Source organism: Hemitrygon akajei, chromosome 8 (assembly GCF_048418815.1).
Source record: "Hemitrygon akajei chromosome 8, sHemAka1.3, whole genome shotgun sequence".
Classification (NCBI taxonomy): domain Eukaryota; kingdom Metazoa; phylum Chordata; class Chondrichthyes; order Myliobatiformes; family Dasyatidae; genus Hemitrygon; species Hemitrygon akajei.
The window spans coordinates 44,053,824-44,080,712 of NC_133131.1; the positions used below are offsets into that span (position 1 = coordinate 44,053,824).

The 26,889-nt window shown below is 40.9% G+C and overlaps 2 protein-coding genes across 3 annotated transcripts in view; both read right to left on the reverse strand.

The window, feature by feature from the left end:
- The window catches only part of dtx2 (deltex 2, E3 ubiquitin ligase), a 53,890-nt gene extending 43,094 nt beyond the window's left edge, over positions 1-10,796 (reverse strand). For both annotated transcript variants that reach the window (XM_073053754.1, XM_073053752.1), the window contains exons 1-2: positions 10,395-10,796; positions 803-1,382 (exon numbers count right to left, since the gene is read on the reverse strand). In XM_073053754.1, coding sequence (XP_072909855.1) covers positions 803-1,382; positions 10,395-10,707 — 893 coding nt within the window. In that variant the 5' untranslated portion in view covers positions 10,708-10,796. The remainder of the gene's footprint in view (positions 1-802; positions 1,383-10,394) is intronic.
- Positions 10,797-17,385: 6,589 nt separating this feature from the next.
- Positions 17,386-26,873, reverse strand: alkbh4 (alkB homolog 4, lysine demthylase). The gene is made up of 3 exons (XM_073053740.1): positions 26,638-26,873; positions 20,461-20,658; positions 17,386-18,188 (listed from the first exon to the last, which is right to left on the reverse strand). Exons 1-3 carry the CDS (start codon positions 26,746-26,748, stop codon positions 17,550-17,552), a joined length of 948 nt encoding a protein of 315 aa, XP_072909841.1. The 5' UTR covers positions 26,749-26,873; the 3' UTR covers positions 17,386-17,549.
- Positions 26,874-26,889: the final 16 nt, after the last annotated feature.

The window sequence follows — 26,889 nt, forward strand, 5'->3', positions numbered from 1 at the left end:
TGGATATTAGTAATCTAGAGAAGATCTCTGAAACATCAGAGTTAAAATGAGAATATTCTAATTCACCCTAAACTCTATGTGCAGCAGTCTATTCCGGTTCCACATCTGAAAACATTTGACTGTAAAAAAAAAGTATTCCTCTCTCTAATCAATATTCTGCTTCCCCCATACCCTCTCCTTTTCTCCAATTATGCCTTGGCTCTCACATCCTCAGTTTTCACAGATCTACTATTGGTAACTAGGTTTTTTTTTTTAAAAAGCTGCCAGAGTCTTGGCTCTAAACTGATCCAATTTTTAAAAAATATATACATATTAAAAATTAGGGAAGTTTCAAGCCAAGGCTCTGGCAGCTAAAAAGACCTAGTTACCAATAGTAGATCTGTGAAAACTATATAAAAGACAAACACACACATAATAACTTCCCTTAAGAAACTCCATAAAATCTTCCTCTTCAACCAATATTTGATATAGCTACTCTGAACTTTCAAAAGGCATTACCAGAATGCAACATGTTGCAAGCACATTTAAGGCAGATGTGTCACAAAGATGGAGCATTTTAGTTTGAGCACATTACATATCCATAGCAAAAATCAGGCTGGTATAGAACACAACCATATAGTTTGCTACCAAACTGAGCAGACACCAGATGTGTTATTTGTATTCTCTGAACCCACTGAGTGCATCACCAATTTATTCTCAATATTTCCACATGAAGCTTAGAGTAAGGTTCATGCCAGCTACATTCTGCTGTGTCACGTGGAACTGCAAATTAATGTACTGCAATCAAGCTTTAATACGATACCTTGGACTATTAGCGACATGCAAATTAGATGCTGTAGGTAACCCTGTTGTAGCTATTGCTGAGCGAGGCCACTGTGGATTTCCAATGGTTACTGGACCCACAGATACTGGTCTCTTACTGTAAGGAAAGTATCCGTGGTTAGGAGAGATGATCTGAGAGGACCTGCTGGAAGTCTGTTGAGAAGGTCCTGCCAAGTTGTAAGGAGTATGTCGACTACGATTTAAAATAGGTCCTGAGGCTGCATAAGCTAGACACTGATGACAAGAACAGTTGTGACCTCTGTGCAATGGTCCAGAAATAGGTGGTGGATATGGTACATCAGAACATCTCTGAATTCGTCTCCGAAATCCAGTACTTTTATTTATCTGACATAGACTGGCCAAATCCACCACATAGTTGTATCCGAAGTTCCCTAAATCAACTACTTGTTGTCTTCCAGTGAAGCAACCCTCTAGGAAAATAGAAATGACTGTTTCATAGGCTGTCCATCCACCTTCATCGTTTTCCCATTGCCATACCAGTCCTTGTCCTGGTGCAGTTGACTGAGAATATAGCTGCCTCCTGACTCTTCGCATTCTTCCTGTAAAAATTAAAATAAATTTAAATTCAGAGAGAACACAGAAGGAATATAGAAAATAAAATAATCATTATCTTTCATTGGGATATGCTGCTTGGTAGCTGAATGATATCACATTTATTTTTCCTCAAGTGTAAGTTGTTCCACCCCAAGTTTTTGTAACTGAGGTAGTTAATTAAAATCTTACAATATTTAACCTACATTGCCCATCTTTTCTACTTTCTTAAAACTACTTAGATTATACTGGGGAATATTAATCTGCTATATCCATACCTTTAATTTAGCTGTCAGATATAGAATGACTTAATGGTGAAAACAAGATGGCTTTATTTGCTGTTTCTCACCTTTTGCCTGCTTGTGTCCTCCACACAGCCTGCTTTCCCTTTTTTTTTTTGAGAGATCAGGAAATTTTGACCAAATCTGTGACTAATGCAGACCAGAAGTAACATTGATCCCACCTGCCTAGCTTGCTAACCTGAAAATGACTCCATTTATTCTGGGAAAACGAACTGCTCTGTGACTCTTCCAGGAGCAGCCGAATCACTTGCCATCCTCTTATCTGGGAAGTAACCACAAGAATTCAGATTTTTTCCCCCACTATTACATCACTTACTGTATGCTAGTTAGTCTTGAATGATTCAATGACTTTCATTGCAACATCTGGAACTTCCACAGTGAAATCTATTTACTTAAATAGGCCAACATTTCTTCAAAGATTTAGCTGGACCCATGTTGCAGCATCAGTACATTGGTGTACTCTAATACGTGTAATGATTTGGAGATTGCATTCTTATACTCTTATCTTCTATTACTCTCATTTAGATCAGTGCCTCTACAAAAGTTTAATAAAATTAAAATGCTTTCTTCATCTTTGCTAGAAAATGATTAATTTCAATTTCAAAATAGATTTGGCCTACAGAGAACCTGCAGTCCTATTTTACAACACTCAGTTCAGCTGTGCAGTCCCTCCCAACACAACGTATCCCAATAAACATGCAATTTCACTTTACAATTGTCCATTATAGAAACAACCGTGAAATGCATTTAACAATCACTTCTGCACATACAAGTTTCCTGTTATTCTTTCCAACTTCCTGTGAAGACTGCCATGACAGTGTGCAGGCAGCTTTTAAAACTAGCACATACCTTCCTGCTTACATGTCAGACAATTCTTTTTATCTATTTTTCTGAACTGTCCCATCCTGTTGATATCAAAACAACTCAGCCCTTTCTTACATTTCAATTATAATGAATTAAAACTTGTACTAATAATTTTAAGTTTGAAAATAATGAGGACCAAACGAAATCTTGTCAGATTGCAAAACTACATAATACAAATGCTACTCAAATCAGTCCCTGAAAGGGATAACAAATGTAAAAAAAAAAATGCCCACTTCAAAACAAAGTAGTCTTGCATTAGCCATTTCATGAAAGAGGCTGGGAGGATGGCTGCCACAAGTGATAGCAAAGTGCTATGGGCTGAGCAACAATTGACCTTGCATTTAATATGGCTAATTTAATACCACAGATGAAAAGTGTGGAAATCCTTACCACCGGCACTTCCGCACTATGAAATTAATCCAAAAAAAGAACTAATTTTGTTTGGAAACTTAGTTTTTCTGTGATCCACAATTGAAGATGCTTTGCCTTAAAAAAAACTGCACAGACCTAAAAAAGCCCATATATTATCTGCAGCTACACAGTACTACAAGCTCCCTCAACAGGAGTGAAACAAGCAGGAATAAATCAACTTGCTTTTCCTCAGAACTGGGACTTGGTAAAGAGAAAACACAACTGGTACTCAGGCCAATCTTGCACTTCACTTGGCCTCCTGCTACAGACTGGCAACTTTGTGGATGCTACTCTCCACTCGAGTCAATACTACCAAGAGGCAGGACAGGCTGTGGAGACTGAATCATCTTATTGCACTTGGATCAAGCAATAAGCACTTAGATACATATTCAAAATTTCTTAATTTCTGATGTGAAGATCTTTCAGAGATCAACCAAAGCTATGATCAAACTTGTCCTGGATGCCTACTTTAATATTTTCTGCACAATATGAGTTTGAAATCCCAAGTATTTCAAAACAAAAAATGTGAGACAACTCAACCTCACCTGCTTAAAAAAAGGTATAACATTTGAGTTCATAGTGGCTCCAGTTTAATTCATCAGTGCCCATGGGACAAAAGAAATTTGTTTCAAATTTCATAGCACATTACCTTTTCTTTTAAGCCTAATATTGACTTTTACAGCATTACCAAAGTCTGTGACCTTTATTTAACTACATCAGTGTGCCTACAGGTGAGTTCTAGCAATAATCTCTCTAAACAAAAGTGTGGCTTTAACTAGCATTTCATCTGCTGCTTTCTGCAAATAGGTCTATCAGTCTTTTCTCCTCAGTTCCAAACTGTCCCAGGTACATCTAACACTATTTTGCTAAGATCAAAATTGGATTATACACAAATTTGTGCAGTATACAAGCACAAAATAATTGGCTGTCAACCTTCAAAATTATATTTTGCTATTCCTGTATGCAAAATTAGTTTCACTAATCCTTATCTTTGATCTTTGTTATGTTGACCTGCTTCCCACCTACAGAGAAAAGGACTGCCATATTCCACATTGACAATAAAAAGTCAGCACAACTTTATGAAATGTAACATTATGAATCACGTTGAACTAGGAGCCATGAACTGGTTGAAAACATCTCCAAATGCATTTCTCGTCCACAGCACCCATGTAGTTCAATGACATTTTCTTCCCTGCACAATTGTCAGCACCTTAAAATAAAATCACTACGGTATAGATACTAATCTGTGCTATCCTTTCTCTGCTCAGCTTTCCTTTCTCCCCATTGTAATTACTGTCTCCCATTCTTCCTCTAATCCCCCTCTCCCCCCAATTTTGCACTGGTTCCAGGTTTGAACCTTTCAGCCTTCCTCAGTCTCAAATTGAATTTCGATTTATTGTCATTTGGAAACCACAACTGCAAAGCAGATTAAAAAAATGAAACAACGTTCCTCCAGAATGATATCACAAAAGCACATGACAAAACAGACTACAGCAGAAAATCCACAATGTTTGGCAATCCCCAAATCCAGAGTCTGGAGAGGCTGCTGTGTATTAATATCGCGCTACCATCTTAGTGGGTTCCCCGGAAAGGAGCTCCAAACCCACCAGACAAAACAAGACTACCCAGATACACCAAATCAGGAGACCAACTCTACCACCCAACAAACCAAAAACTACAGCTACAAGGTCTACACAAAACCATATAGTTATAGTTAACATATAGTTACAACAGTGCAAACAATAGTGTCGGCTAATCATAGATCATCAGAAGACTAACCAACTCCTTGCAAATTTGTCAACTTGTATTTATGTAGCACAAAATCACCTCTCTCAGTTACAACCCAAAACACTTCGCACATAACTTGCTTTGAAATACTAGAGTAGATGAATGCTTGAAGTGTATTTGGTAACTAGTTTGCACACAATAGCAACCACAACAAAATTGCAATGACTACGCAGCGATAACATTTTTGAGGTTTGTGGGAAGAATACGGGGCACCATTCTCTGCCAAAGAGTTAATGACCATCTTGGATTTGTGTTCCCCATGCAGAGTAACACCTCTGATACACATTTGCTTGGTTCTACATTGAAGTGTGACAGCTTCCATTTAATGTCTGCATGCTGATGCCAGGCATAAATCTACAAAGTTCTTACTGCTGCCAATTTATATTAGTGCTAAACACTTTTCTCAGTATACATTGATTTCATGTGAGACATTGGTAATTTCATGTCCAAAATATGTAACTGCAGCACCACATCAAATTTAACTTAATTCAGCGTCCGAATTGTTGTACAGCTGTACTGAATTATTAGCACATATGTGTGACGATAGTTTACTCAACCATTTTAGACTTGCATACGGAGGCATGGGAACAATGGTACCAATTATTTTGTCAATGCTGTATTTGGCCAAACCCATGAAGACATGCAGCTGCCAGCAACAACAGCCCCTCAGTTGCCTTACAATACTGTTTTAGCCCAAGTATTTCAAACTTCAAGTATCCTGAAGGGGCTATGTCTGTCACACTGAGTTTATTATCACTTTGCTAACACCATCTGCTGCTCCTGAGGTTCTCTGTTGTTCACATTTCAGATTTCCAGCATATTGTTTGAAATTTAATGCAGAGAGATACTATGCTCCAGGAAGCACATTTAAGTGACAGACTTAAAAAAGAACTTGAGGGTTCAAATGCACGGATGTTTGCTGCAAGAGCGAAAGGGTGCAACATAAATACAAGCCAAAGCATTTTACATTTAAAGAAATAGATGCCAAGTCAAAGGGAGGCAAAATGTGAGACTTGGTTACAGTGATATTTGAGAATGATTTAAAGATGGGGAAGGAGAAAGGTCTGGAAGCAAATTCTGTGGTATAGACCCAAGGTTGCAGGCCAATGAAGAAATTGAAGGAAATTTTAGGAATGTTTCTGTGATGGTGGGGATCTCAGGAGGAAGCAGAGATAAATCATTCACCTAGCACTTCTGGCTGTTATCTCTCCATTATAATAAGGTGCTCTCATCTTTTACCTGCATCCGACGGAGTGGCAGGGCTGATGTCAAGTCAGCTCATCGCTCAAGGACAAATTACTCATGACCCAGCTGAGACCCAATCCGACAGATGTGGACTTCAGATCTGGGCCAGTGATAGTGTCACCAAGCCACTCTTGGATGTCAACTTCAATACTCTAGAGGAGCTTAATTAAGCCTCGAATTCGGAGAAATGTCTCCAGCAGTGTGATTTATTACAATTCTCTATTTGGAGGGTTGTGGAGGCTGTCATTGATGAAAAACAAGCGCAACAAGTCTCTGGATACTAGAGAATCAAGAATGATGTAGGAAAATACCAATAATTGCCAATGAATTTGCTGAATGGCAGGGAAGATTCAAGAGTCCAAATGACCAATCCTGTTCTCATTTCATATGTTTTTAAATCAAATACAATGAAGCCTCCCTCCCCAACACCCAGAGAACACATGTTCTCTTATTTTCAAACGTAGTGGGAATAAGATAGGCTAGTGGTAACCAGGGAAAGATTCCTCACTCATTTTTGACCTTGAGATTTTACAGAGTCTGGAGTAAACTTTGAAGACTCCCAGGATGACTACCTAATGTCTGAATACAGTGCCATGCAGGATGGGGTGTACCCAAGGATTGCACTGGAGGAGTCCAGTGCAATGATTGCAAATTATGTGGGTATGGCAATGTTAGGACACTGAGTGACAAACCTGTGGGAGAGTTCTTTGAAACATCTGTTTGCCAGATGTTCACAAGGAAGAACCAGAGTTGGGCTGGGAGGAATGGTGCCAAGTCAATGACGCTGGTCCATCCAGCTTTGTTCTGTTGTAATTACTTTAAGGTTGCAGTTATAAAACACCTGAATGCCCCACTAGTACATTTGCAAGTGTGTTAAGAGTCCACGACAATGTTATGCATGGAAATTATCAGAGGCAAGACAGGACATATTAGCGGACCATGTGGGTTATTTTTAAAGACCATCCAGTTGTTCTGTGGTAACCAATACTACGACCAGTACTAATATCTATCCGTAGTATCCTTTTGCCTTAAGTCATATACTTACAGATACTGATTGTAACATTTCAATGGTAAACCAACCATCTTCCTCAGGCACTAGTCAAACGACAAGTTCCACCTAAAGGAACCTTGTAATTTGACTAACTTGAGCCTGAGGAAGGTGATCAGGTTTACTGATGAAACATTGCAATCAGTATCTGTAAGTATGTGTCTGTTAAGGCCAAAGGATACTTTGGATAGATTTGATGACCTGTCACAAAGCTTCTATAGTCAGCACTATTAATAATCAGGAATCATAAAGACCATTTCTAAATTCAAATCCCACGGTGGGAGATGAACTCATTATTCAATCCTCTCATAACTTGAACTCTGTGCCACAACCAGGCTCTTTGTAAGGGTTTACTGGTCTTAATAGCTAATCAACTTTATATTCTTACAGGAACTATTTTCAACATTCTCTATAGAGCCAACAACTTAGCCATAGCAGCAACCAGAAATAAAATCCTTAAAACCCTCAAAAGGTCTGGTAGTATCTATGAAATGAGACAGTTATCAAATCAGGATGATCTTTCTTCCAAACTGAACAGAGGTGGTTGAATTGCTCTTTGTGGAAAACAGTCAGCCTCTGGCATAGCAGTCATTCGCCAGTTTCTGCATCAAGTGGAAAGAATGGTACACTGCTTCTGAATGCATCATGGAGACTAAAATTTTACAAAGCAGCTGAAGGTGAGGCGAAGAAAATCATTCTGATAAACTCCCTGTGATATCCTGGATTGAAGAATGTGAATAATGAAGCCAACGGTATTCCTTACTTTTAGGTTTAACACAAGCCTGTACAGAATTGTTTCCTCTAAACTCCATGCACATCCTTCAATTTTACTCAGGTTTCTTATGGCAAACTCAGCCAAAAACACCTTGATGTTAAGGACAGTCACTTATCTCATCTCTAGACCTGAGCATTATTTACTCAAATTTAGAAAACGGTTGCAATGAGCCCTGGAGACAAGAAAGCTCAGTTCGGTGCAGCCTCTGGGCCAAGTGGATAAACTGGTTAATTTGACTTCAGGTGATCCCATTGGTGACACAGTGTTCCTCAAGCTTAGCAATTAGCTTGCTGATGTTTCACTGCCAGTCGAGGTGACGTCCTCAGTGCACAGCAATTGCCAAGCTCAACACCATGACCCAAGCTACCAATATTCACCATCATACTAGACTATATTTTTCAAGACAATTAGACAGCTCTATTGGGGGAAAAGCCAATGGGTGAAATCTTGATTACAAAGATTTGAGTACAAAAAAACTATGATGATATATTGGTGCTCTCTGTAGAGATTCTCCACTGAAGTTGTTAAAGTTGGGAAAATATAAAGTCCCCAAGATACTAATTCAAATAGCAGAGGATTTAACTCCAGCATGCCAGCTAATATTTAAACTCTGATTAACACCACAGAAATAGCATTGCACTTAGAGCACACACAAACTGCCTTACTTCAACAACAATACTTCAAAAACACTTCATTAACTGTAGAACACATGGGATGACAAAATTAAATTATTTCAATTCTGGCAAGGTCAGAAAGTTGTAAAACTACCACCACTATTCAGGGCCAGACAAAGATAAAAAGCCATATAACTTAAGATCAATCATTGCAATAATGCACTGAGGTAATAGCAGAATCATTTAGAAAAACAGTAAATTCTGCTCAATTATCTTGTGATTAAGTTTTATGAAGGAAAATGTTTGACAAATCTGCTAGTGTTCTGAGGTTGTAACAAAAAGGACAGATAAAAGGGAACTGGCAGATGGAATATACTTAGATTTCAACAGTGTTGATAAAGTACCTAATTGCTGCGGAGACTGGCTTTGGAGAAGGGGGTGGGTCATTTTCATACCAGCAATCAATAGCCACAAGGATCAGCGTCAGGGCCTCAATTATTAAGAGTCCATATTAATAACGGGTGACAGGACCAAGTCGTTAATGTAGATAGCTGCAACCATTTACTGATGATACAAAGATAGATGACCTAGTAAATTGTCAGACAGGTCGAAAGGAATTAAACATGTGACCAAAAAGTAGAATGTTGGAAAATGTGCGCTCTGGAAAAAGTAATTTAATATTTAAAAGGGAAGATACCATCAACACAAGGGGATGTTGTAGCCATTGTGCTAAAAACACAAAGTGTATTCAATTGCTGTAAATAACTGGAAAAACTAGTGAAATGCTGCCAATTATCGCCAGTGGTATAGAATAAAGATATTTTGCTACAACTGCACAGTTGTATCAAAATATCTCTGTGGTACAATTTTACTGGTGAAACCACTGAGTATTGAATAGTTTGGTTTCCTCTTTAAGCAATGATATTATTTAACTGAAGGCAGTGCAGAGGTTCACCCACGATTCCTGGGATAAAAGGAGTAATATGAATAAGATTTAATTTACACTTGGAGTGACATAGAATGGCAAGTGATCTTATTAAAATTCAAGTTTCTGAGGTGGCTTGACAGATCTATGCTAAGAGAATTCTCCTATGGGAATAGCTAAAATAGAGGGCATTATTACAGAATTAGGGGTGAACGATTTCAAACAGAGACCAGTAGAAATTCTTCTCTCAAGAGTTATGTATTCTCTACCACTGAGAAAATTGACGAAGTCTTTAAATATCTTTAAAGAAATTAACAGAGACGGACTTCAAAGGAATGAAGGTATGGAGAGACCACAATGAAAGAAGCTGGTTACCATCTTAATGAATGGTAAAGCAGCTTAAGGAGCTGACTGCCTTGCTCCTGCTGTTTCTTATTTTTTCTTCTTTACATAAAATCCAAAAACATCAACTGCAATTATCAAGTCTGAATCTCCTAAGGAGATATGCATTTGTTATTTTCTTTACTTATGTAATTTCTAACTTTAAGACTCTAAAAACTAAAGTTCTTTGAAAACAAATCAAGTAAAAGTACTTCCAATGAGAAGATTCTCTACCTCAAAAACTAAACGTCATAAATATATTAACAAATATGTAGCCCGCTGGAATCAATTAAAAACAGAAACAGTGAAGTAATTGGAATAAAACCAATGAACACATCTGTTGAGAGATGTCGTTAATCTCTTATAAGCCTTCTAAATATCAAGGTAAAAAAAAAGTGGATTACCGCAAAGGGAATACGAGAAAACATCTACAGATAAGTGTTTATAAAAGTTGAAGACAACACTGAACTGCAGTTACCGCAGGTACACTAGAAACAGCAAATTGTAACAAAATAAAATATTGTAAGTAAACAAAAGGCCATTCTGACGTGAAGTTATGAATATTGAGCAATAATTAGACAACAGCAATAGAGAGCCGTACATGCAGAACAGCGTTAAAGGGTGAACGCGATAGCGACGTTAGCAGTCGGTATGCGAGCGGCCGTACCGGTGTCCTGGCGGAACTGGGTGAGTGTAGGGATATCGATTATGTAGGGGGCTAGCCAGGGGTCGGCCTGGCCCAGCGCGATGCTGTTGGTTCCTTTGCCGGTCGCCACCGCTGCCGCTCCGTGTAGTTGCTGCAGGCTGCGCTCGACGTGCTCGCTCACTCTGCTGCTGTAGGGCCTCCAGTGGCCCGCCTCGTCCTCCCACTCCCACACCACCACCTGCGGCCCCTGGGCCACCGCCCCGGCTACGGGGAAGCTTGAGGCGCCGCCGCCTCCCGCAGTCGCCCCTCCGTTTCCGTACGCCGAGGCCGCCATGTCGTGCTCCCTTCCCGGAGTAAACGGCGAGCAACAACCGCGGAGAACTTTCCGATCTAAGCTCCTCCCCCTGCTGTCTCCAGGAAAAAAGGGGCAGGCGTCGCCGCGCCGCACCTTGGGCAGTGTAGTTTTATTGTGTCAGGATCCCGGGGATCTCACATCCGGTCTGCCCACTGACGGACTACAACTCCCATGAGCACGCCGACTAGCAGTCAGCTGACGGTTATGGACAGGTGCGAGTGCAACAGCGGAGCTGCGAAACTTGGTGGAGAACTTTTCATCATTCTGTTGTTGTAGTTCCTACTGGGCACCAGGATAGAACTGCGTTGGGAATGCGAGCTCGGCAATCACAGAAATTGTGGATTGAGTACAAAAACAAAGTGAATGTTGGAAATGTGAAATTATAATGGAAAAGCACTGCAGGTCGACGGGCATCTGTAGAGCAGGAAAAAATATTTTGGGTCAAAGATCATCTATCTATTTTTAAACGCGTATTCAATTCATCCCGGAAGTTTACACCCTATATTTAACCATTACTAAGCGTCTTGATTTGGACCGGAACACCATTACAGCTCGGAGAAACGGAGTTGAATTCTGGCGTCCTACGTCTAGCCAGTGAACGCCAGGGTTTCCTCCGGGTGCTCAGGTTTCCTCCCACAGCCCAATAATCTTCCCGGTGGGTTAATTAGTCATCATAAATTGTCCTAAGTTAGGGTTAAAAGCTCGTTGGGTCAGAAGTATATAATTGATTATCCAACTGTTTAATGGCTTGTATTAGAAAAGATTTTGGATAAATAACATTGCAAAACTGAAAGAAAAAGACATCTACAAAAGGACATTTATGATGTAAATAGGAGTGGCAGAGGGGGTCATTACTAGGTGCTCCCATTTCCAGCAATATCAGTTAAGTCTGCACATTCTCCCTGTGACCACCTATCTTCCCCTAGAAGATCAGGTTTCCTCCCTAGTGCAGATAAATCAATTGGTTACTGTGAACGGCTCTCTACGTAATCAAAGGACAAAATAATCACAAGGTTTAGCTAATAGGCCTCGTAAGGCAGAACGCTGCAGAGGTACAGGAATACAATTGATAGGATCACTGCTGAGATTTTGTATGGTCACAATGGGATGAGTCCTGAGTCATAAAGTAAGCAAGTAAAAATGACTTGGTGATGGTGGTTAACATCATCTGCTTTAAATCTTCCTCTAGTAAACACTCTTTCAGAGAGGTATACAGAAATTCAGGATTGATTGCAAGTATATTTACTTCAGTCAATCTCATTTGGCTGACCTGCCTTCCCAGATAATCTACAGTATATTCCATTGATAGCAAGTAAATTCTTCTTTAAGTAGAAACCAAAATTGTACACACAACCGCAAGTGTGGTTTCAACAAGGTCCTGTATAATTGTGGTAAAACATCTTTATTCTTATACTCAAATTCTCTTGCAATAAAGACCCATATACAATTTCCCTTTCTAATTGCCTGAGGTTCTTGCACATTTGCTTGCAGTTACTTATGGACAAGGGCACTTGGATCCTTTGAACATCAACATGTATCAGTCTCTCATCTTTAAAAATTACTTTAGTATTTACTTATTGAGATAGAGCACGAAATAGTTCCTTACAGCCTTTCGTGCCACCCTGTAACCTCTGATTTAACCCTAACCTAATCATGGGTCAGTTTACAATTAACCTACCAACCGGTATGCTTTGAACTGTAGGAGGGAACCCGTGTGGTAACAGGGAGAACGTACAAACTCCTTACAGACAGCGGTGGGAATTGAACCCAGGTTATTGGTACGGTAAGCGTTGCACTAGCCATTACGCTACCAAGCCACCCCAAAATTACACTGCTGTCTTATTTTTACTGAACTGGATAATCATGCAGTTTTCTAATATTATATACTGCCTTGGAATTCGGAGAACTGTCCTGCTTATAAATTGCACGGGTCCTTTCAGTTCACCTGAGAGGATGGCCTGTACGTATTTATGTCATGATAATATCACTACCTTCAAAGGTGAAGAAACAATCCTCAATACTGTATTAGCCCAGATTCTAAACTCATATTCTCAGGTGGGGGTTGGGCATGCATCATTCCGATACCAAGGCAAGACTGCTAACGCTAAGCTCCAGTGAGCACATGACAAGGCTATGTTATTCCTAAGAAGTAAATTTGGAAAACACAGTTGCCATTACTCAGAGGAAATCTCTCATGGTACTCTGATCTCATTGAGACCCTCTCTCATGGTGTTGTGTCCAATATTTTAAAATCTACATCATCAAAGTAGATTTGAAAGTTTATTTCAATGTTTGCAATATCTCTGCCACATTTACTGCCATTGATGGACTAACACCATTAAGCAAGGGATCTGTGGACCCCTGCTGTAAAAAATATATAAAAATATATGCAAAGTGACCTGAGATACTCTGTTTAGGAAAATAACTACAAGTACATGCAAAACCTTTGTGTTAGGAAAACTATTTTAAACTAGGTTCAATTGTCAATTTTCCAACAATCTATTCTTCCCTTCATTCCATGAAATAAAACTCATTTTACCACTCAATTTGAAAATAAAAGGACTGATTTTGTAATTTTAATAGTAAACAACTATATGGATGTTTTAATGAATGCAATGCTCAAAGGTGCAGAATACTCAACTAGAAAGACACTAGATGACCTATCAGAGCAGATAAAATTACTTAAAAGTACAGGAGCTCAAAGATCTGAGAGATTCTGCAAGAGGACAGACAATGTTAAAAGTTGAAAATAAATTTATTATTGAAGTACATGCATGTCACCATACACAAACCTGAGATTAATTTTCTTGTAGGCATACTCAACAAATCTATAGAATAATAACCATAACAGAATCAATGAAAGACCACTCAATTAGGGTGTTCAACCAGACAACAAATTGTGCAAATACAAAATGAAGAAATAATAATGAATAAATAAATAAACAATATATATAGAGAACATGAGATGAAGAGTCGTTGAAAGTAATTCCATTGGTTGTGGCAACATTTCAATGATGGGGCAAGTGAAGTTGAGAGAAGTTATCTGTAGTGCTGAAATAGGGGAAAGATGAACTAGAGAACTGTCGTAGACGGGAAACATCGACTGGAATAAACAAAGATAACGTTGAAGTATTATCTTGCATTACACCAATATTTCAACAAGGAGCTTTAAAAAAAAGGCAGCCTGCAGAGGCACCTTGTGGTCAGAGTCTGCAACTGCAGGTAGATAGCGTTTTTTAATCTACGGGGAGAGAAAATGTGAATATTAAAATTGAAGATGCGCATAAATAACGTGAGATCTCTTTTGCATTTAGCTGCTCACTTCTCGAACTTCTAGAATTAAGATACTTAATACTTCCTGTTTGTAGAACGACAGAAGCTAAAGTGAAATCCCAAACTCACTGATAAGTAATCAATATTGTTAAACTATAAAAGGAGGTTAAATTCAGGAAGGGTGGTGATATAACGTGCTTCACTCAATATTGGAAGTTCCAGTTCTAATCAAAAGTCAATCACAATTAAATGCACACACTGCTGAATCTGGAAATGGGTTGGTTAGTGTTTGTGGGGAAACAATATTTTTATGACAATGAACTTGATCAGAAGATGTGGGTAAAAACTATTATGGAGATAATTAACCAGGAACAAAGCTGGGAAATATTTTGGTCTCTGTTTGGGTGGAAGAAAGTGGGTAATGTTTGAATGAGGTGGTTGTTTGCTTGTCAGGGAGTCAACGGTCCAGTTGTAAAGGGAGGTGTTGAGTTCCAGGTCTAGGAGTGCATCTCACAATGATTTGGGACATTTGTATCATGAGTTCTTTGGGACTGTCTATCATTGCTGAGACCCAAACCACAATACCATGTTTTCCTTAACCTGCAAGATGACCTTTTATATTGCCATACTTGTGGAAAGCATATCTGATTAGCAAAGCAAGGTACCCACTCTGAGCTACAAATAGTTACAGCAGAATAGCAGAGGGGCAGATAGAGAAAATCTAGCTTTAATAACCCAAAAAAATGTCAGTCTAAGACCCGATGGCTGAAGACTGTGTCATGGTTTATGAACTGGATGGGAACATCTCTCAAGCCCAACACCAAACCTTTTTGCCAATTGCCCCTTTGCACTCCAATCTCTGTATACTTTGACAAATTTAAACTGAGAATGTTTAATATCCCTAAAAATTTGCTCATAAAGGAGCTGCAGCTTACTTCAATCCTGTGCAGTAGCCCCCACCACCTCCCCCATACCAGACAGTGACGCAGACAGTTAGAATGCTCTCCATTGTACATCTGTAGAAATGCGGGAGCATTTTTGGTGATATAACAAATCTCCTCAAACTCCTAATGAAATATAGCCATTGCCTTGCCTTCTTTATAGCTGAATCAATATGTTGGGTCCAGGTTGGGCCCTCAGAGATATTGACACCCAGGAACATGAAATTGCTCACTCTCTCCACTTCTGATCCTCCTGTGTTTCCTTGTCTTACCCTTTCCGAAATCCACAATCAGTTCTTTGGTCTTACTGACACCGAGTGCAATGTTGTTGCTGCAACACCACTCAACTAGCTGGCATATCTTGCTCCTGTGCACTCTCACGTCACCATCTCTGATTCTGCCAACAATGGTTGTATCACCAGCAAATTTATAAATAGCATTTGAGCAGTGCTTAGCCACACAGCTCAATCATAATAAGATAGAATGCACCCTGTAATTTGAGAGGGAGAAATTAAAGTCAGATGTATCAGTATTACAGCGGAGTAAAGGGAATTCCAGAGGCATGAGAGAGGAGCTGGCCAAAGTTGATTGGAAGGGGACACTAGCAGGGATGATGGCAGAACAGCAATGGCCAGAATTTTTGGGATCAGTTCAGAAGGTGCAGGATAGATACATCCCAAAGAAGAAGTAGTATTCTAAAGGCAGGATGACTCAATCGTTGTTGACACAGGAAGTCAAACCCAATGTAAAAGTCAAAGGGAGGAAAAATTAGTAGGAAGGATTGAGAAGCTTTTAAAAACCATCAGAAGGCAACTAAAAATGTCATAAAGAGGAAAAAGATGGAATACAAAGGTAAGCTAGCCAATAATATTAAAGAGGACACTAGATGTTTCTTCAGATATATAAAGAGTAAAACAGAAGAGTAGATATCGGACAACTGGAGAGTGATGCTGGAGAAGCAGTGTGACGAGATCTGAAGGATTATTCTAAAGTGGACTGTTCCTTTAACAAGAGAGAGAGTGAGCGAACAGCTTGTGTACTAATTCAGCAGCAGGACGAGACAGAAAATCTGTGAGTTGCCTTGGAAACTGAAAGGTGGAGCTATATGATGGACAACATGTTCCGCACTACTGAAATATATACAAGGTCAGTCGACTTTTTAATCAGACACACAAGACACATGACTCCAGAGGCAAGGAGGACGCTGGTGAGCTTTGTGTGCCCATGACAAGGGTGGGGATTTTGCTCACAGTGTGGACAAAGGAGTGACCAGTGGAACGCTATCGGTTATGTTCAACCCTGGCCTGGGTTGATAGCGTTACCGTGGAAGACCAGCATTCCACTTTTCTGTGGTCATAAGTTGGTGACTGTAAGTTTCAGGAACTGGAGGGTGACATGGAGGATTAGCACTGGAAAATAAACCAACACACTAACTCTCTCTCTCCAATTCTACTCATATCAAATTCCAGAACTGAACTCATTACTTACCATACTACCGTAAGACTGTATCACCTAATCAGCTGAGCTGGCAAAGCTTGGGAACCTTATGTACTCACCTATACCTTTGCTAACCTGTTTACCTTATCTCGTTTTATATTACTTTATTCACGTAGTTACTAATAAAATAGAGTTTATAACGGAAGACTCAGGTGTGTCCATTTCTGTTGGTTCTTTTTAACCCGTTACAGGGTACATAACAGGCAGTAATAGGGGAAATGACAGATGAATTAAGTAAGTATTTTGCCTTCATCTTTACTGTGGAAGACACTAGCAATATTCTGGAATTTTGTTGAAAAGCCTCAATAGAGTGAGCAAGCTGAGACAATAGGTCTACCTGGACAGGTGGGTTTGTTGATCTTGGGTAGGAGGTAGAAATGGGAAGTGCGGGGTGTGGGAACTATGAGGTTGGTGGCAGTGGATGGGAGATCCCCAGAGCTGATAAAAGTTGGTGATGGTGTGTGAGACAGTAGTCTGGTGCTCCTTAGTGGGGTCCATGGGTGCCCCTTTCTTTCTCCCTAGGCCTCCCATCCCATGATCCTTTCCCTTCTCCAGCTCTGTATCCCTTTTGCCAATCACCTTTCCAGCTCTTAGCTTCACCCCACCCCCTCCTGTCTTCTCCTATCATTTCGCATTTCCCCCTCCCCCTCCTACTTTCAAATCTCTTACTATCTTTTCTTTCAGTTAGTCCTAACAAAGGGTCTCGGCCCGAAATGTCGACACTGCTTCTCCCTATAGATGCTGCCTGGCCTGCTGTGTTCCACCAGCATTTTGTGTGTGTTGCTTGAATTTCCAGCATCTGCAGATTTCCTCGTATTTGCAATTTTAACACCGTAATGTCTTCTAAGTGTCCTCAATAATAGTGTGATTAACAATACACAATTCTGCGTAGAGAAAAGTTTCCCCGAATGGGGCAGTTGAGAGGAAAAAAAAACAAAATTCATGATTCTTGTACTCACCCTTTTAATCTGTAAAAATATAGAGCAGTTATTTAAAACCAGGCTGCATGGTAGGGAGAGGGAATAAAATAACTTAAGCCAAGTTTTTAATGTACATATCCCAGAGCTAGTTTTATAATCACAATCATTCCTTTTTGATGTTTCAGCGATATTATCCGGGAACACCCTTAAAGCTTAATGCAATATCCAAGAGCACCTTCCCAAGTGCCTCTTGTTTCCCTCCCTCGATAAATTCTTCTGATAGCTCCCTAAAAGTACTGCAAATTCGCCTTGACTTGATGTCTTGTCTGTAAATTCCATGTTTCCATTTATATCGTGCATTTCCATACAGAACAATTAAAGATCTCCTTGGTAAATGAATTGCCACCTCGACATCATTGGAAGGTACAGATCTTTGACTTTTGTAGGGACCTGGAATATCGACATTGAAATCAAAAATGCTTTCTGAATGACCATTTATGAGATCATATTGCTGTGCGTTTTGTACCATTTCAGTCAAGTGCAGCTGGAGGAAATCATCTGAATCACAGGTCATTGATAACACAGTTTCAGACAACAAATTAATGCTGACCAAACGTCTGCCCCACAGCCACCAGTCATCAAAGTGCGGATCAATGGCGGAGCCTTGCTCTGGTCTGTAATCCAGGTTACATTGTTCCACAGGAAGGAAGTTTTCCAGGATATTGTATTGTGCCATTCGGTCCACAAGCAAGAGGCTGAAGCATGGTAGACCGCTGAAACACCCCACTTTCAACTTGTGCTTTTTAAAGTTCACCTTTGGGCCATAGTCCTGAAAGTTGACAAGGAAATAAATGAGTAACAATGGATTAAAACAAGAATACTAATTTATTTCTTCACTTGTAATCACTGGCAAGCCTTGAAATTATTGTTGATCAATATTTGCTCTTGGAAAGATAGTGATGATAGCTTATTGGCTAGGTAAACTATTTCAGAGGGCAGATAAGCTTAATAATATTTCTACTGGCCTGGAGCCACTTAAGCAAGACAAGACACACGTGTTTCCTAAAAGCAAATAGAAAACCAAACTGATATCTATAACCACTTTTTAAAAGTTTACATTAATTGTTACTGATAGCACAATAGTTTTTTTTTTCCCAAGTTCTAGATTTACTGAATTCAAATTCCCTACCTGTTGGGTTAGGGAGAAAGAACAGATTTCCAGACATGTTCCTGGATCACAAACCCAGCACACAATATTTATTCTCCTGTTGGACTTTTTCTCCAGTATTTTTCTTACTATTTAAGTGTTGGGAATTGAATTGGCTGAAGCCAAGTCTAAGTGACTATGGGGCCCTCAGGAAGAAGCTGGGATTAATCATCTACTCAGCACAATTGGCTGAAGTTGTTTGCTTCAGCCTTCAATTTGACACTCAAATGTTGGGCTTTTTTATGTTCTTGGGAGTTGTTGCTCCAGCACCCAGGGCATGCTCTTTTCTCTCTGTTACATCAGGTAGGAGATACAGAAGCCTGACGGCACACACTCAGCGATTCACGAACAGCTTCTTCCCCTCTGCCATCCAATTCCTAACTGGACATTGAAGCTTTGGACACTACCTCAATTTTTAAAAAAATATACAGTATTTCTGTTTTTGCACATTTTAAAAAATCTATTCAATATTTGTAATTAATTTATTTCCTTATTATTAGGTCATATTATTATTTTTTCATTCTTTGCTAGATTATGTATTGTACTGAACTGCTGCTGCTAAGTTAACAAATTTCACGTCCCATGCCAGTGATAATAAACCTGATTCTGATTCTCCTCGATTCACAGTAACTGTTTAATTATTCTGAACTATTCATGAACAAATAGGATGGGTCAACCAAGCTTTGATTTGATCCATCAGCTATGGAACTGTTTAACTCGGTCCAAGTTTAACCATACTGAATTGGCCTGTGGATCGAAGGTACTGTGTAAATACAGTACAGTTGTAAGAAACTGGAGAAAATGATGTATAAATGCATGACTACAGCAAGCATCATAATACAACAAATTCTTCAATTTGGCATCAATCACCACAAATCTCTTTGCTTCTTTCACATTCCAGTTGACTTTACTCATATATTTTTAAACAATACGGTTCATACACTTCCTGTTAAATATTCAATTTCCCACAAAAGTTTGTATTAAACTATTCTCTTCTAAAAAATCTGACCCAAGAATGAAAATGTACTGATACCCAAGTAATTTCAGTCAACAGATGAAAGGGATTTAAAACAGCATTCAAAATAGATGGATTGTTTGAACTCGTCTGGTGAATACAATATGGAAAAAATACAGAAATAAAAATAGAAATTGTTGAAAATACCCAATCAAGTCCAGCAACATCTATTGAAAAGAGAAGCAGAAATAGCATTTCAGATCAGTGATTATTCATCAGAATTAAGAAATGACTTTTCCTTGCTCTGATAACTGTCTCTCTCTGTACAGATTCTGTTGGGCCTGTTGATAATATTCAGCAATTTCTGCTTGGTTAATGATTTGCGCCACTCTAATCCCTGCTTGTAGATAGATCTCATTATTATATAACAATGTTATGAATGTTTTTAATAGCAAAAGAAACAATTCAATTAAGTACTTCCAGATCCTTAGAATCTCAAGGGACACAGTAAACATCCAAAACAGGAAACTTGAAATGATTGATTTTAGTAAGAGTGGGCTTTAATTAAGATTGTATTTAAAAGAAAAAAAATCTGTTGAGTTACTTTAAAATCTACTGTATCAACATTTAAAAACGTTCAGCACATAGCTTTGCGTGTATTTTGAAAAACTATTTACAAATGCTTTAAGATATCTGGGAAGTATGACATATTTGCACCAGAATGATTAATGTCTATAATAGGAAGTTATCTTCTATAATCCCATCAAAACAAAGTGTTAAACACAAAAGGAATGGAATTAAATAAAAATTGGCTATCACATCTGACCACTTGAAACAGAAATTTCTCATTCCATCACTTTATACTGCAAAACTGTATTGTATCGGTGTCTTAATAAGTGATCCATAAATAGCATGTTCATCATGACAGGGAAACCTAACCTGCTTCCTTCGTCCAGATTGTGAAGGTTTCCACTCATTGTTATCCATCAGGTTCACCAACTCTGTTTCTTCCTCTTCATTCACAAAATTTTCTATTAAAAATACGCCAGGAAATGGAAAAGCCCAGCCACTCAGACATGTGGAGTCATCCCCAACTGCCAAGCCTGACTTGGGATGGTAAGTGAAGTGGTACGTTCTCTGTAGAAAGAGTTTTTAATAACAACGTTCACATAATTAGAAAGAGCACTTTGACACAAAAAAAACTGGCATCAATATCACTCCATCCCAAACTACTTTTTGATAAAAACCAAACAATGAAACTCAATGACCAGATCAAGCACCATATAAATAATACATGTGTTCATTTTTGGACCAAGAACAAAACTTAAGTGTTTTCTTAACATTCCCAACATCTATGAAGAAGTTTTTAATCCAATTGGAAAAGAAATGCAAGGTGCACATACAAATATAAAATGCAGCACAAGTCATATCCAAACATTGTGTTGTTTTATAAACATGAGAAAATCTGCAGATGCTGGAAATCCAAAGCAACACACACTAAACACTGGAGGAACTCAGCAGGACAGGCACCATCTATGGAAAAGTGTAACCAGTCAACATTTCAGACCGAGACCCCTCTCAAGGACTGACAATAAAGGGGGAAGGTGCAGGAATAAAAAAGGTGGGGGGAGGTGGGAAAGAGGCTAGCTGGAAGGTGATAGGGAATGCCAAGTGGGTGGGAAAGGTCAAGGGCTGGAGAACGAATCTGATAGAAGAGTGGACCATTGGAGAAAGGGAAGGAGGAGGGGACCCAGGAAGGAGTGATATGCAAGACAGAAGAAAATTGTTTGATCAGAAGAAGTTGATATTCATGCCATCAGGCCAGAAGCTACCCAGACAGAATATAAAGTGTTGCTCTTCCACCCTCAGGGTGGCCCCATATTGGCACAAGAGGCGGCCATGGACTGAAATGTCAGAACAGGAATGGGAACCGGAATTAAACTGTTTGGCCACCAGGAAGTCCTGCTTGTGGCAGATGGAGCGGAGGTGCTCAACAAAGCGTTCCCCAATTTACAATGGGGCTCACCATTGTGGAGGCCGCATCGGGAGGACCGGACACAATAAACAACCCCAACAGATCCACAGTTGAAGTGTTGCCTCATCCAGGGCCCTGAATGGAGGTGACAGAGGTGTTAAATATGCAGGTGTAGTACGTTGGCCACTTGCAGGGATATATGCCAGGAGGGAGATTAGTGGGGAGGGACAAATAGACAAGGGAGTCCTGGAGGGGGAGGCAGGTAATGATTTGTTTAGTGCATCCTTTTGGAGACGACAGAGTTGCAGAGGATGATGTACTGGATGTGGAGGCTGATGGGGTGGGAGGTAAGGACAAGAGGAGGTCTATCACTGTTAAGGCGGAGGGAAGATGGGGTGAACACAGATGTTTGGGAAATGGAGATGTGGGTGAGGGCAGCATCAATAGTGGAGGGAGGGAAACCCCGTTCTTTGAGGAGGGCATCACGGAACGAAAAGTTGCCTCCTGGGAACAGATGCAGTGGAGGCAAAAGAATTGAAAAAAGGGAATAGCATTTTTACAGGAGATAGGGTGGGAAGTGGTATAGTCAATCAAAATATCCATGGGAGTCATAAGACTTCTAAAAGATGTCAGCTGGCTGTGTCTCCAGAAATGGAGTCAGAGATTGAGAAAGGGGAAGGATGTGCCAGAAATAGACTGAGTGAATTTATGGACAGGGTAGAAGTCAGAGGCATAGCTAATGAAAGTGATGAGCTCATGAGTGCATGAAGCAGCACCGAAGCAGTTAGCAGAGGAAGAGCTGGGGAACATTACTGGGAAAGGCTTTGAACATGGACTGATCTAAATAGCCAATGAAGAGGCAAGTATAGCTGGGGCCCATGTCTACCCCTTGAGTTTGGAGAAAGTGGGAGGAGCCGAAGGAAAATTTGTTGAGGGCGAGGACCAGTTCTGCCAGACAGAGAAGTGTGTGGTGAAAGGGAATGGAGAAAGGTGATGAATGGCAGAACATGCTCGATGGGTCAAAAGGTCTAACTCTACTTTGAGATCTTATGGTCTTACGATATCATTCATCTCACGATCAAAGACGATCAGGTTGCAGTTGTGAAAAATCAAAGATAATGTAGATATTGAAAATCTGAACTAAGAACAGAAAATACTGGAAATATCCTGCAGGTTAGGTACAAGCAGTGGAAAAAGAAACCAGAAAAATATTTCAGGTGGAAAATTCATTATCAAATAATCTGTAGAGATCTTTCATCTAAATCATTAGCTGCTTCTAGTTCCACAGATGTTGCCTGATCTGTTGAGCTTTTCCAGCACTTTCTGTAGTCATTATGAATGCTGGTTGAAGTAACCACTGCAAGTTGAACTCACTATTGCTGTCAAACTGAGAATCATCCCTCCTTCACCTAAACTGAAAATCAATGCCCTTGAAATTCACTAACTTCCAATGACCTGATGCCTTTCTAGTTATCTATTGGTCAGCATCCTTTGCATCATAGTCTGGGGTGGTGGGGTTAGTGGGGATAAGCTCCTTCTATCTATTAATGCTCCCAATGGCATGCGTCTCAAATAGCTTCTAACAACCATGTCTAACTCCTGCCTTCACGTGGGCCTTAGCTACTAGACCAGTGGAACAGTTTCCTTTGACATAAGGGGCAAAGGTTGGTTAATGGCACCTTAAAACCAGTCTTCTTACAGAAGGAGTCCCGTCAGCCTTGGCTGTCAGCTCATTGAGAAGGAAAACTCTGATCTCAAACCCCACTATCTTGAGGCTATACCCACTAATGGGGAAGGCTTCAAGAGTAAACCCCAAGGAAATATCCAGAGCTGGAATCCGTAAGGCAGTCCTCAGTTGAGTTCAATGCTGACTGGCAACTTCTGCGACACCGCTGGTGCCAAACTATCAGTCTCTGCCATTCCTTTGAATTCATCAGCCGTGTGTAGAGTGGGAGCCTGCTGCATTGGCAACAGGTTGCGCTTCAAATCGTACTGCCCTGACTTGCACATGACAGCTAGGACGTAACACCCATGGTCGACCTCAATCAATGGAGGGGCTTACCATCCTTTCCTCTGTACGAAATGGGAGCATAAATAGAACATTCAGTCTCTATACCTGCTCTACCACTTAACAAGATTATGGCTCTAACTTTTAACGCTATTTTACAGCACATGATAGTAATCCTTAAACTTCTAGCTTAACAAGGATGTATCAATTTCTGCCTTCACAATATTAAAAGATTCCCCTTCTAGCATTTTTTGAGGAAATTTGAGTGTCTTAAACAGCTAGCCCCTTATTTTTAAAGAGCCCTAGGGTCTCCCATAATAGGAAATAGTATATGTGACAAGAATAAATTAATACCAATATTCAAACAATACACACAAAATGTTGGAGGAACTCAGCAGGCCAGGCAGCATCTATGGAAAAATGCACAGTTGACAGGACTGTAAAAAAAAAAGCTGAGGAATAGATTTGAATGGGAGAAACACTAGACAATAGGTGAAACTTGCAGGGGGAGGGATGAAACAAAGAGCTAGGAAGTTGATTGGTGAGAGAGACAGAAGGCCATGGAAGAAAGAAGGGGGGGGGGGGGGAAGAGAAGAGCACCAAAGGGAGCCAATGGGCTGGCAAGGAGATAACATGAGAGAGGGACGAGGGGATGAGAAGGGGGTGGGGTGGAGGCATTACTGGAATCAATGTTCATGCTGTCTGGTTGGAGGCTACCCAAACGGAATATAAGGTATGATATGTTCCTCCAGCCTAAGCGCGGCCTTATCCTGACAGTGGAGGAGGCCACAGATGAACATATCAGAATGGGAATGATAAGTGGAATTAAAATGGGTGGCCACTGGGGGATCCTGTTTGTTCTGGCAGATGGAGCATAGATGCTCGGTGAAGCAGTCTCCCAATCTACATTGGGTTTCACTTCCTTCAAACAAAAGGGGTAATCATGGGCATTCGCACAAGTCCCAGCTATGCCTGCCTGTTTATTGGCTACATTGAACAGTCTATGTTGCAAGCCTTCACTGGTGACCATCCTGCACTTTTCCTATGCTACATTAACGACTGCATTGGTGCTGCTTCCTGCACCCATGCTGAACTCGTCAATTTCATCCACTTTGCCTGCAAATTCCCAGTCCTCAAATTCGCCTGGTCCATTTCCAACACTTCCCTTTCCTTTCTCAATCTCACTGTCTCTATCTCCGGAGACACCTTATCCACTGATGTCTATATAAATCAACGGACTCTCACAGCTACCTGGACTATACTTTGTCTCACCCTGCTACTTGTAAAAATGCCACCCCCTTCTCTCAATTCTTCCACCTCTGCTGCATCTGCTCTCAGGATGAGGCTTTTCATTCTAGAACAAAGGGGATGTCCTCCTTTTTCAAAAAAAGGGCTTCCCTTCCTTCACCATCAATGACACTGCCTTCAACTGCATCTCTTCCATTTCATACACATCTGCTTTTACCCCATCCTCCCGCAACGCTACCAGGGATAGGTTTCCTCTTGTCCTCACCTACCAGCCCACCAGCCTCCCACCACACATCTTACCCTCCCCCAACTTTCTGCAGGGATCACTCCCTACACAACTCCCTTGTTCATTCGTCCCTCCCAACTGATCTCCCTCCTGGCACTTATCCTTGCAAGCGGACCAAGTGCTACACCTGCCCCTACACTTCCTCCCTCACTACCATCCAGGGCCCTAATCAGTCCTTCCAGGTGAGGTGACACTTCACCTGTGAGTCTTTTGGAGTCATTTACTGTGTTCGGTGCTGCTGGTGTGACCTCCTGTATATCAGTGAGACCCGACGTAGATTGGGAGACCGCTTCGCTGAGCATCTACACTCCTTCCACCAGAACAAGTGGGATCTCCCTGGGGCCACCCAGTTTAATTCCACTTCCCATTCTGATATGTCCATCCATGGAGACCTCCACTGTTGTGATGAGGCCACACTTAGGACGGAGGAACAACACCTCATATTCCATTTGGGTACCCACCAACCTGATGGCATGAATATCGATTTCTCAAACTTCTGGTAATGCCGCCCCCCCCCCCCACTTTTCCCCCTCACCTTATCACCTTGCCTGCCCATCGCCCCCCTCTGGTGCTCCTTCCCCCTTTGTCTTTCTTCTGCAGCTTTCTGCCTCTTTCACCAATCAATCCCAGCTCTTTACTTTATCCCTCCCCTCCAAGTTTCACCCATCATCAGGTGGTACTCTGCCCCCCCCCCACCTTTTAAATCTGCTCCTCAGCATTTTTTTTTTATTCGGTCCTGCCAAAGGGTTTCGGCCCAAAACGTCAACTGTCCTTTTCCCCCCGTAGACGCCAGCTGAGTTTCTCCAGCATTTTGTTCATGTTGCTCAGATTTCCAACATCTGCAGATTTTCTCGTTTCTAGATTCTCCCATAATAGGAAACTTCCTTTCTCTTCACATGCCCTCTCTCAAGCCTCTCATCTCCTGTTTCAGTCACATCCTCGCTGACTCTTCCAATTTCCAGTGGATACAAATCCAGTTTGTCCCAATGTTCCTCATAGCCAACTGTGCCAGAATGGTTTACTGGGGTAAATATTCCACAAGTGAAAGTGAAGATCAGCCTGGCTGGTGTTAACTTCATCTTAAGTTTCCAACTGTACAGAGTTTGAACATGAAACACAGGCTGGTACAGCACTGGTAGAGGCCCTTCAGCCCACAATGTCTGTGCTAAGCACAATGCCAAATTACACCAAATCTCTTCTGCCTGTACATGAACCGTTTCTCTACATTTCCCAACTAGATTTACACTGCACCCTGGTACATGTGACAAGAATAAACTAATACCAATATTCAAATACTCTTAAGCACCACTGTAACATCTGTTTCCATCACAACCTCTTGCAGCCCTAGTCCTGGTGATGAGTGAGGCTTCTTTGAGAAGGGCCCCATTCATTCACTTGCAATAACCATTCTGGTAGAGGCAATCAGCTGGTCGAGCAACATTTGTGGGGGCAAAGTAATTCCTCCTCTCTCAGATGCTGCTCGGCCCTCGAGCTCACTCAGCAGATTGCTTGTTGCTCCAGATTCAAGTACTGCAATCCCCCTATGCCTCCATAAATTATTTCCAATACAGAAGCCACATCTTACGGAGAGACACTAACCTGCTCACACTTGGGCATCACAACAACCGGGCCCTTGGCCCGCTCACAACTCAGACACGAACGGATCCCTCGGCAGCCACAGCTGGGCTGCGCGGTGGCCTCGGTAGCCATCGTCAGGCCGCGCCCCCTACCTGGGGGACTCCGAGAGGCCGTCTCCAGCCGCCGCCAGCACCGGCCAACCGCACAACTCCAACCCTGCGCGCAGCGGCCACCATCGATGGCAAGCACAGCGCGCATGCGCCCTGAAAGGAT